Here is a 12473-nt window from a genome sequence, read left to right as displayed (position 1 = left end):
GTCTTTTCCTTAAAAGGATGCAATGAGCTCGCTTTAATTTCAAGTAAATGATGTCGAAGGAAACCCACAGTTTAATTCTAAATATAGAATGTTACATCACACCGGGAACATATATATACGCACCTGCAGAAATGAAAGTTTTTATCAAGCCATAGAGTTCGAAGGCAGCTAGCAAGAAGCAAGTTATTGGTAAGGAGCGATGCTAAAACTTGTTTTAGTTTTCTTTGGAGTCTAAACATTTATCCCTTTAGGAGCGGAAAGCACAAATTGCTAAAATTTGTTGCTACAGTTGATTAATATGCATTCAAAGATTTATCACTTTGAAGTGCTATTCATGTACACCTTTGCTCCGCAAAGTTTATTTTAAACAGCTATATTCAGATTAATTTGCTTCACCCAAACTAATTTTTAACTTCTTTCCTTTCAAGGTATTTTAAAAATTGAAGTCACCGTCAACCATCACAATGGTGAGTAGTTACAGTACTTTGATATACTTGTAGATGCCCATTGTTAACTCTTAATTTAACATTGCCAATCAGAATAGCGGGGTTATTTTAGTCAAAGAAGGTCGTTGTAAACTAAACAGGGAACCACACTCACACCCTCGGCCATAGGCTTTTTTCAGATATGGAAGTGGTTAGGAATGATCAACGCAATCGTTCTATATTGTAGAAGGCAGAATGTAAGCAAATTTTGCTGTAATCTCCCCTGCTTTACTTGAAACTCATAATGTATTTATCAATATTTCAACTTTGGCCTTCATTTTCTTCACTTCTAGTCCACAAAAATGCTTCATTTTTGGAATTCGGTCAGTTTGAGAGTACATTTCAAATAACCAATTTTATAAGCCTCATCAGTTTTTTACTTTACAGCAGTTCTGATACCTTAATAAGTTTTTTTTTTAGATGATTAATTTTATTTTTATATTGTGTTGATACAGTCTATGTCGGGAGTCCAAGTCGATGCTGAAATCAACGGTTTGTTTAACGATATGAAGATGAGAAGCACGCACAAGTTTGCACTCTTTAACATTGAAGGGAAGAAGAAAATTGTTGCTGACGTGTGTGGGAATCCATGCAAAACTGAAACAAAAGAAGAAGATGAAGCACAGTTTAATAGAATGAAGGAGCAACTCACCAATGAGCCACGATATATTTTGTATGATTTTGGATTTATGAAGAAGGACGGCAGGCGAGTTAATAAGTTGGCATTCATCTTCTGGTGAGTGAGGCTGTTCCCCGTATTTTTTGGTGACCGCGCATGAAATTTTCCTTTAGTCTCGAGAAATTTTAGGCTGGATTTTACTAGCTCGACAGAGTCAGAGTTGAAAGAGCATTTTATTTTATTAACCTAGTAAAATCAAAAAATCTGAGTGGTAAAGAGAGTTATAGGTGCAACAGAATTGGTAGCGTGCGAGACAGGCGTTTGAAAGGGGAGGGGAAGAGGATTCCGGGCGCGCGAGGGGAGTGTAGGGAACGCCTACAAGGACGCTATGGGTCTTTTTCGTTTTTCACATCTACCGAAGTGATGAAAAAATAATGATTACCTTTATTAATGATACCTTAATCCGGTTAATTGAAGTCACAATGACATCACGCTATTTGAATAACTTGATCGATCTACTAATAACCATATGGCGAGTGAAGCCAGAATATTATAGAAATTGCAATAAACTCTACGGAGTCAGTGGACGCCGGGAGTTGAACTTCGGCCACATTGGTGGGCGGGGAGCGCTCTCCCCCCTGCGTCACCCTTGCTCCCTGAACTTCCCTGAATTGATGTATTACTAATCAAAGTGCATTCATCAAGAGATTATTAAGTAAAAAAGGTGTTGGGACATCTCTTTAGCTTTAGTTTGTATGATGAAGTACACCCTTATCGCCTAGTTCTCATTTCTACTTAGGAACTGTTTATATGACGTGAACCAACCCTAGGCTGCTTGCTGAGATCTTTCTTCGAGCAACCAAGATCTCGGCAAACGGGGCAGCCTGCATTCTCATATAAACACCTAACAATTTTATACGGAAAAAAGGAAAGAGCCGAGGCAGCCCGGTTAACTTAGCTGGTTCATCTCATTTACTTTTTTTGTTTCAGGTGTGACGAAAATGCAAAGATTGGTGACAAAATGATTTACGCATCTTCTAAAGACACCATCAAAAAGTCCTTCACTGGTTTATCACTGGAATTCCAAGCAAACGATGAGGGCGATTTGGATTACAAAACTTTAAGTGAAGAAGTGGAAAAAAGAGCTTAATAGATAGCAGACATCAGAACACGACACTCAAGCTTTACAACTTTTCCTTATGGTTTTTGTTTATCTGCCGTTCGCCTTTGAGATGACAAGAAATATCAATAACTGCCTCCCATTTTCTACCTGTTATCTCTGATCGTCTAGTTGAATCTAACAATGGCGGACGGCCATTTCGTAGGTAGAATTAATTAAAACCTTTAAATGCTAATTAATCAACATTGTGATACCTTAACTTGGCATTCGTAGGAAAAAAATTGTAGTAGACAATGTTTTTCTTCCTGCCATATTTAGTCGCCTTGGGAACCATTATTTCACAAATAATGGTTACCGGTCGTTTGGATACCAGTTACTCAGTCGAGTTGTAAATAGCTTATTGTGCTTGGCTTCAAAAACAGAGAATATTCAACCCAGATGTTTTTCTTGTTCACGCAAAAACTATACTTGAAGTGATCAAAATTTTTGTTCAATTTTACAACTGCTTGAGGGTCGTATCGAGACAACTTGTATCGACACGCATGATACTACAGGTTTACTGGTGTGTGTAATAAACCATGCTGGAATATGGGATTATGCCTCAGTATAAAACCAACAGAAAGCTAGGGTTAGTTTCTGCTGTTTTCTCGAGTCAAGTCTTCGCGCAGGCGCATTTCCTGAACAGCAGCTGGTTAATAATCTTTGGCTAACAGAAAGTTCAGTCCCTTGTTTTATAGAACAACTGAGTGAAAACAAAAAGATTTTTTGAGGTGGAAAGTTTTGTATAAGTTAACTAAAAAAATTAACATTCTGTATTAACGGAGTGTCCTTAAAGAGGGTTAAATTTAGAGAAAACATAAGAGCTAAGAGCTAGGGACAACGGAAACTGTCCATAATAACGAGATGTCTGTATTAAGCGTGTGTCCGTAAAGCGGGATTCGACTAATGACAAATTAAAGTAAATAAGGGACACAAAGTATCGGCTCTTTTAATGTTATCATTTTATTCAGTTATTTGAATTGTCATTTTCTTTTTAAATATTAACTGATTTTATAGTATGCCTGGTAATTACTTCATTAAAGATTTCAACACAAAACGCAGTTTTGACAAAGTTACTCTTAGTAGATCTCTTTAGGATTTGGATTGTTAAGTCATCTTTAACGTTCCTGTATTTTCATCAATGTTATGCATAATACACCGTATTCACAAATGGCGGACACGCGGGAAAAAACTGGTGCCTAGTCATGAAAGCGAGGCGTTGGAGGATAAACAAAAATTTCAAATGAAGACTTTCAGTGAACTTCCAGAGTGTTTAGCACGGATTCCACCTAAAATAACTTTGTACGGACTTCTTTTTAAATACAGTTACGTGGGATGTCTTCTGCTCTTAATGTTTAGTAATGATTTGCTGTTTGCAATCAAAAGGGACGAGTATATCTGCAAGGAAACAGGATGATTTTGTAGGTTTCCGAAGCATCAGAAGCAGGACACGACAAGTCGGCGATGGCTTGAGAAAAGCGACAAACATGTTGGCCCAGCTTCACACTGTAACCGAATACGAAAGCCAGATCACTACAATTCTGTAAAACAGAAATAAAAACAGATATTGGTGGCGAGAAAAAGAGAAATAAGCGACGGATATATGGCCACTGAAAACAGGTCAAGCTGAGAGCGGGTGAAAGATTCATTCACGAGGCTCATTCATTCATGTTAGTGACATCTTATACATATCTATGTATATATGTATGTCTGTATTTACAACTTCCTTTGGATCATATTAATTCCGTCGCTTTGGAGCGAATTGTTAGAGGTACGTTGGCAGAGCTTAGCAAAAATCTCATGATTTCGTTGTCATTGCGAAATAATTAAAAATAATTTTATCAAAATTAGAAGCTGTAGTGTGTGAATCTTATGGCTTGCTATTTGCCTGGTCTCCTTTAGGGCATTATCTCAGAGAGCTCTTGGTAAAAAAAAGTGGTATAAAGCTTACATTTTACGAGATTAAACTTTTAAGGCAATGTTTTTTTGTCAGGACTGAACATGGCAAGCTTCTGTTTCGAATAATTAAATTCGAGTCTGGATCCGTTTAAGAAGACCATCATTTTATTTATTTATGTATTCTTCAACTTTAAAATATAATGGAACATAAAGTTAAAACTCTTAACAGCCAACGATAAGAAATACGAAATTAGTCGCTGAAATGATGTGTCTGGCTTACCGAGTCTGCCGAGTAACAAGTTGAAATTTTGAGCGTACTCCACTCGATCGCTCCTGCATTTATAATAAAAAAAATAGTTATAATTGATGTCCTTCGTTGATAAAAACCAGAGAATAACGTCCTGGCAAACAAAAATCAAACATAACTTTATCGAAACCTCAGTCACCTCTTCTTTCCTGTCTTCCTTTTTTCCATCTCGACTTGAACTGTTTTGTTCAACGGCAGACGTCTCTAGCGTTAACAAGTAGGCCATGTATCTGTCGCTTATTTCTTTTTTCTTGCCACCAAGATTTGTTTATATTTCTGTTTCACCGAATTACAGTGAGCTGGCTTTCGTACTCGGTTTCAATGTGAAGTTTGGGCCAACATGTTTGCCGCTTTTCTCCAGTCATCGTCCACCTGTCGAGCTTCTGATGCTTCGGAAACCGACTCGAAAACCTACAAAATCATCCTGTTTCCTTGCAGATATACGCGTCCCTTTTGATTGCAAACAGCAAGTCATTACTAAACATTAAAAGCAGAAGACATCCCACGTAACTGTATTTAAAAAGAAGTCCGTACAAAGTTATTTTAGGTGGAATCCGTGCTAAACACTCTGGAAGTTCACTGAAAGTCTTCATTTGAAATTTTTGTTTATCCTCCAACGCCTCGCTTTCATGACTAGGCACCAGTTTTTTCCCGCGTGTCCGCCATTTGTGAATACGGTGTATAAATATTGTTATATTCCTAGACTTTCACTCAACTAAACAGGGACTGCCATTGGTTGATTCTTGGTCACGTGGCCTTGACTAAAATCAAATGTATCCCGATCGTGATACATTAAACAATGTATTCCGCTCGGGATACATTGCAGCACGTGATCAAAGCATGGTGGAAAGTGGTGTGACAGAAGGCGGGAAAAACACCGCCAGGTCCAGCCAGTTTTCTTTTTCGTGAATGAACACAACAACACAAAAACGAAGCCTCAAGCTAAAAAGCAACGATTTTTAAAGTTATTCCAGAAGTTCCCAGAAGAAAAACAGCAGCTAGTGGAGGAAAAAGATGCAGATAATATGAGGAAAGTACTTTTGTTTGTGAATCATTCATTCAGTGGTTTTGAGAATTAAATTTGTGTTGTTATAAGTACCGAGTCGACTGTTTTGGTTCGCTCCGGTCATTCTTTTGTTGCTGTTGAAGTGAAAGTCTAGAAATATAACAAAACACTTAATGTCAGGTCCCTCGGGAAACCAGTTAGTTTTGTTTTCCCTCGAGTCCTGATGTTTCCCTCGACTTCGTCTCGGGAAACATCAGGACTCTTGGGAAAACAAAACTAACTGTTTCCCTCGGGATCTGACATTAAGTGTATAATACAACCACCGTATTAGAATTTAAAATGTGTCCCATGTTATATTTCTGTAACGTTATATGTGCTGACCAAGCCCATCCCTTTCACTGCCAGTGTCCATAAAAATTCTGAATTAAACAATATATACACATGTCTGGAACTATCATAGGCATATGATGCAACCAGTCAAAGAATCTCGACAATTCTTTTTTCCCCTTCAGTTAGTACCACTATTTTACTGTTTCACACTATTTTACCAAATGGAATTGGGTCTTTTACCTGAAATTCTCGAACTGCTTTTGTTTTATTTGTTTGTTTGTTTTCATATATAAAACTCTTGAGTACAAAACAGGGGCGGATCCAGGATTTTTTTTAGGAGGGGGTGCACTCGTCTCTTGCTCTACTTCAACACCAATAAACCACATAGTTTTTTTTTTCTTTTGCAGAATACCAGTTGTATTAGAAAACCGCAGGTCACCTCAGGGGGGGGGGGGGTGCGCAGCCCCTGCACCCTCCCCCTAGATCCGCCCCTGCAAAATAGCATCTTGCCATACATAACAACATACAAAATACTAAAATAATAATATATCAATCACCTGAATTTTTAAGTTTACATCACCTGGCAAAATGTACTTTTTTGAGAGACAGCTTGACTGAGATGAATGTCGAACATTAGTCATTAAATCTGACCTTAAGAAATTTAAAAGCAGTTAGTCCCTGGACTGTCTTGTGTTAAATCTGCTTGATATTCTCCACTTTACTACCCCAAGAATCAATTGCAGAGAATGATATGAAGAATACACAACTTTTGAGTCTGTCAAGGTGAATTTCTCTAGCATCAGATGTTTTAAATGAAACCTGTTTTAATTTATTCATTTTGGTAGTACAGCTTGCATGGTCTTGGAAAAAAGTGGTAAAAAGAAAAAAATATAATGTAATTTGTTCAGCCACCTAGATTTAATAAGAGCTCTGAAGAACTCATTTGCATGTGTTGAGTGCTGCTCTGTGAGGTACCTTGAGAATAAACCTCCTGGCCCAGAACAAGGATAAAGACCAACTACAAACTAAGCTGTCACCTGGCATTGACACCAGGCCATATTGGTGGGAAGTAAGTGCTCTTACCACTTTTATGCCATTGCCCTCAGCTAGTACTAGTCACCGTACAATCACAAAGCAGTTTTATCCAATTATGCAAGGTAAGTAATTCACATTTGTTTGTCATTTGTCACACATGCTTTTAGGTCAACTTTTTCTCAGGATGGAAAACTTAAGTGCTATGTGCTGAAATACAAATTTTAAAGAAATTACGACAATTAAAAAATAATAATTAGTAATAATAATAATAATAACAATAATAATAATAGTTTTATGATAATAATAAAAGGGCAATTAAAATTAGAGAGCTCTTTTATAATATTATTGTTATTTTGTGTACAGTAGTTAAGTTAAAGTGTAAATTTGTTCATTTTAGTATATCATTATATTCCATTGCTTTTTACGGTAGTTTCTAAGATGATAAATATACAGCTCACAGGTAACACTATGCACCCTGTGTTGCTACGGTGTAGTTTAGCTATTGGTATCTAGTTGAGAACTGCTCCATAAAACATTGCATAACAATGCCACCAAAATCCTGGAAATGTGACTCTTAATCTAGTTTAATACTGTAATAGCTACAGTGTTAAAGTACTCAGGTTCACAACTGAACCTGAGTAGAACCTGAGTGTTAGTGTGGGCCTTGTGGCTTGTGTGTACTTTAAAATGATGAGAGGTGAAAATGAGATTATTATATTAACTAACTTGGTAAATGTGTACTTTTCTTGCTACCCACTATCTAATAACCAAAGAGTACTCATCTATAACTTAATAATGATAGTTACCGTGAAAAGTGGGACAACTAGTAGATTTTTCTCTAACAATTTATTTGTGTCTCATAACCATGCGTCAGTAGCATCAAATAAAACACAACTTAATGGTGCAGTAAAAATAAAATAGTAACTACATGTATGATTTTACACTTAACAATTTTGAGAACTCAGGATACTTTTACACTACATCTACTTATGGTATACTATGTACAGCATCCACACCATTATAATGGTGTACGCTCGGACTTTTCTACAACTGTAGGCACCAGTATTATGGCATGTTATTTTTAATATTTTCTGTTCAAATAGTATTTTACCAAAGGTTTAAACTTTCTTTTTTCAAATTAACACTGAAACTTTTGAGACTTTTGCTACAATAGTGACTTTATTGATTATTTAGTGGAGCATGGTGCGCGGGATAAATCATTAACAAAATGAGTGTTTTCATATCTGATGAAGATATAAAATTTATATCCAAAATCCAAATATAAAATTTGTCCAATTTTTTAGACCAAACTAGCCCCAGAACTAAATTTGTAGTGCTATATAGAACAAGCTGATCTATATCAGAGATTTTGAAACTGTTCAAAACACTTGCAGTCATGTATTATCAGAGTTAACAACTTGAGGCGAAGCGAAAACACTCCTGCTAATTTTTAAACAGCACTAAATCATAATCACAAGAAAAAGATTATAACAAATATAAACTAAAAAAAATTTTTGCCCAGGGAAACTGCTTTACTTTTAACATTATTGTTATGACTAATTATAGGGACACTTATATTAACCTAATACTCACTTGTAAATTATTATCTCTTATTAATCCTCCACTTATACAATATTGTTAATCATCTTTTAGATCAACTCTTATAGAACAGCTTAAGTTGTCGCAGTTTTATACCTATCCCTTTGGTGCATCATTCACTAACCTGGACAATAGTTCATTGCCAGTACTCTACTATTCAGGTGGGGTTTTTCTGTAATTTATCATGAATCTCTCAATCTCCCACCAGGTTACCAAATCTCTTGGATGAAATAAACTTTTGAGCTTTTCTCATTAGTTTGGAATTTAGCCCATGTTGCTCCAAAATTCATAATTTTTTATTCATATAATGTCGTACGGTTTTTGGGGCATTTTTGCACGTATTGATTATTTTGTAGTTATATTATTTTGATTACTTTGTCCTTACATAAAAGCAAGTTTTGATGGTCTGTGCCTTAGGTAAGACTTGATATAAATTCTTAAGCCATTCCCATTATAATTTGCAGGCTGGGTCGGTTTGTGCTTAATTGGTGGTGATGGTGGTGGTGTGGTCACTGGTAGTGCTAGTGAGGGGCTTGGTCATTTTTTTTGGGTGGGGGGGGATAATGCAAAGGAGAGGATCTTCATAGTTTAGATCTCCAGAGGTTGGCATCTCTTTGTTATTTTATGGTACATACGTCATTTATGTTCTGAAAATATAAGCACTAGTATTGTTACATGTTATTTTAGATATTTTCTAGAGCAAAACATGAGGATTTCAAACCAACAAAGATTGTATAATTTATTTAATGACTGAGACATAAATAATATTGAGTAAAATTAATAATATTGTACATACCATGGCAATGACTTTATTAATTATCACATCAACAACACTATGTTGCACAATAAACTTACTTGTTTGTAGCCCAAGGGCACCTGTTCTAGTAAACTGGATCCCCAAATCTTTCACAACTAACACAGACTCTGTGGGAAGAGAGTTCACAGACAGTATTCTTTTGTTTTTGTTTTTTCCCTATAACAGCCTCTGGTAAAGTACCTAGTATGATAGTAGCTACCTGGCGTTTCAGTGGTTTTAGTACACTATGCTACTTCAGGCCTGTGTTATACCTATTAGCTTAGTGGCCCCAAGCAACTTACTTTGTTAATTTTTTGGATTGTTAGCAGGCATGAAAATGTTGGCTTTTGCAAAAGAGTTATCATGATTATGGTCATCATAGATCCAAAGCTTTTGATCGTTTGGGCTCCCTACAATTTTGTTAGAGCACAACCTTGTAAATGTACTTCATAATACAGTTAAACTCCAATTTTCCAACCTTCAAGGTAAAGGAAATTTTGGAGTATTTTGAGAAAAAAAGAATACATTACAACTGAGCTGGCGGGTAGGTCAGTTTTGTTGTTAGGTTTTACAAAACTAACTTAGGGTTAAGAAAGATTGGTACTTCTACTGTTACTTACCTCTGCAGACATTGAAGCAGAATAGTTTAACACAGGCAACGGTAATGGGTCCAACTGTCCAAGCTAGACAGTGAGTTACTGTAAAATTAAAAATTCCTGTAGAGAGAAGAACAATGCATGAACATTAATACCGAATACCTGAACATGTTGGAAGTGTGGGATTCACTGAATTGTTGAAATGTAAAGAAGTTAATATAGCAGTTGAAGACACAATTTTGCAGTTGCGAAAAGGAAGCCTAGTGGGATTCGAACTCTCGACCTCTCAGATACTGACTTAATATTGTTCTATACCAACTGAACTAATACAGGCCAACTACAAACTGGTCAACCCTTTAAGTCCGCCGAGTATAACCTGCAACGTCAATTTTCTCCTAACAATATCACCAAAGGGAAAGCTTTGATCTTTTATCAAATTATTCCAACTAACTCTTTAACAATTTAATGTATATAATGGAGAATTCCATGTTGCCGTGCGTCTGTCCAGTAATAAATCACAGATGACGTCAAAATGTGGTCAAAACAATGAAGTGGCACACGAGCCGCAGGCGAGTGTGTCACTGATGTTTTTCTGATGTTCTATTTGTTTTATACAATTATCAGAAAAGAAAAAAGACCGAGACACATACCTGCCTCGTACCGCTTGACTGTTCGAGGATTTGTGCTAGTTTAGGACTTCCCAGGCGTCACTTTTCGTCTCTGCTTCTTCTTTTTTTCTTTAACTTAATTGAATATAGTTTCTTCGAAAATTTTTTCAACGTCTTTTCTTGCTCAAAGCAGAATAATGGCGAAAACATTTTGCAAAACGGCGAGTCTCTCATAGCGATGAAACACGATCGGCAGCTGTTGTGAAGATTTCTTGTAGTTTAGGCATTTTTAAGTAGTCAAGAGCTCTTTTTGTCCCCGTTTCTCCATTTTTCTGTCTTGTAAATAGCTCCTGTCGAACTTTTTTCGAGGATTTCACTTGCTTTAATTCGAAATAATCTCACAAACATTTTCAAAACCGCGCGCCATGTTGAACAAAACAAAGGAAACAAGTTTCGCGTGACGTCATCCATGTATCTGTACTCTGATAGATCATGGGCAACGACCAATCACAACGCACGTAGCATTCACATCATTGTGTAAATAATTATGAATTTTTACACTAGATGAACTTCTTTACGTTTACTTCTTTATCCTGTAGTTCTAATATTTATACTTCCAAAATATAAATTATTTCATTTTCATTCTTACGCAGGTTCATTCATTCCTATATTTGACTGCATCAGAATCACATAAAAGCCGTCTTATCTTCCCTTCCTCTAGACTGCTTTGAAGACGCAATATTATTTAACCTCGGTTAGTGACGTGAAGCACCAAGATCCTTGTTCTGTCACACATGTCCAAACCTGGAGTCAACGGAGTCCAGTCGAAAAATGAAACCAGTAGTACAGTATAGAGTACACTCGAGTTACCGGAAGTTTAGTCATAAGATGAAACCGGAAGTGTAAACAATACTTTGAGGAGGGTTTGAAAGTCGTCCGATGGAGTCCATCGGATCTATTGGAAACACATCGATTCCGATGGAATCTCAGGAAGTCTAGTCGTTCCATGAGTCAAAACAAGCACACTGCACGTGTAACATAACTCGTTCTTTAAGCCCTAAGTCGAGACGGGCAAGCCTAACATGCAACGTGACTCGTTCTTAAAGCCATGAATCGAAACAAGCACGGTACACATGTAACGTAAGTCGTTCTTAAAGCGATGAGTCAAAACAAGCACGCTACACAAAAAACATAACTCGTTCTTAAAGCCATGAGTCGAAACAAGCATAACTCGTTCTTAACGCCATGAGTCGGAACAAGCACAGTACACACGTAACATAACTCGTTCTTGAAACCCTAAGTCCCCCGGGCCCTAATTCGAGACTGGCACGCTAAAAGCCACGAGTCGAAACAAGCACGGTAAAGCTATGAAACGGGGCAAAAGCCCTGCAAAACAAGGACAGTACACAAGTATATGCTTCGTTCTTTAATCCAGGAAACGAGGCAAAGCGCTGCCAAACCAAGAACCAACCTCGTCCCCAGGGCTTCTCCCTGAACCATGAATCGGAACAAGAGCCTAGCAAATGGGTGTATGCGAGTATACACCTACCACACCCAACAAACTCAACGAATTACTGGAGGTGCGTTTTCTAGCTATTTCCTTTTATCCTGATTGGCAAATCGACAGTGGCTTTTTTAACAAGCCAATCATTGGCATGGCACAGACTCAATTCTTGGTACAGGAGGCCCAGAACAAGGATTTTCGCACTGCTTGCAGATGGACTTCGCCAGAGTTTAGTTTCATCTGTGGAACAGGCTACCTTATCCTATCCCCCCTCAAAAATATATACTTACTAACAATTATTTTATTCATTGCAATCTTAACTGCTTAAATAACAGTCCTCGACCATTTTGTACTTTCATTTGCCTTGTTATTGTTATTTTTAGCCAGGGCTAAAAGCGAAGCTCTGGTTAATAATACGTGTAAACAAAAAAATTAAATCGTGTAATGTTGAACGGGGACGACAATGAAAATGGCTTCAAGACTAATAGACCTAATCAGCAAAAAAAACAAATTGCACGTGCAGCACACTT

General features: G+C 37.0%; 1 protein-coding gene across 1 annotated transcript; it reads left to right on the top strand.

Annotated features, from left to right (window-relative positions):
- The first annotated feature begins 137 nt into the window (after window positions 1–137).
- On the top strand, window positions 138–3342 carry LOC140943527 (uncharacterized). The gene is made up of 4 exons (XM_073392613.1): window positions 138–189; window positions 429–467; window positions 941–1221; window positions 2095–3342. Exons 2-4 carry the CDS (start codon window positions 465–467, stop codon window positions 2252–2254), a joined length of 444 nt encoding a protein of 147 aa, XP_073248714.1. The 5' UTR covers window positions 138–189; window positions 429–464; the 3' UTR covers window positions 2255–3342.
- The last annotated feature ends 9131 nt before the right edge of the window (window positions 3343–12473 follow it).

This window comes from Porites lutea, chromosome 7, assembly GCF_958299795.1.
Source record: "Porites lutea chromosome 7, jaPorLute2.1, whole genome shotgun sequence".
Classification (NCBI taxonomy): domain Eukaryota; kingdom Metazoa; phylum Cnidaria; class Anthozoa; order Scleractinia; family Poritidae; genus Porites; species Porites lutea.
Note: the sequence above shows the minus strand (reverse complement) of the source record. Positions and strands in the feature narration are given on the sequence as shown.

Excerpts from the sequence above, each read along its gene's own strand:
- LOC140943527 (XM_073392613.1), top strand. Across the intron at positions 1,222-2,094 it reads AAGTTGGCATTCATCTTCTG|GTGTGACGAAAATGCAAAGA; the intron begins GTGAGTGAGGCT and ends TTTTTGTTTCAG.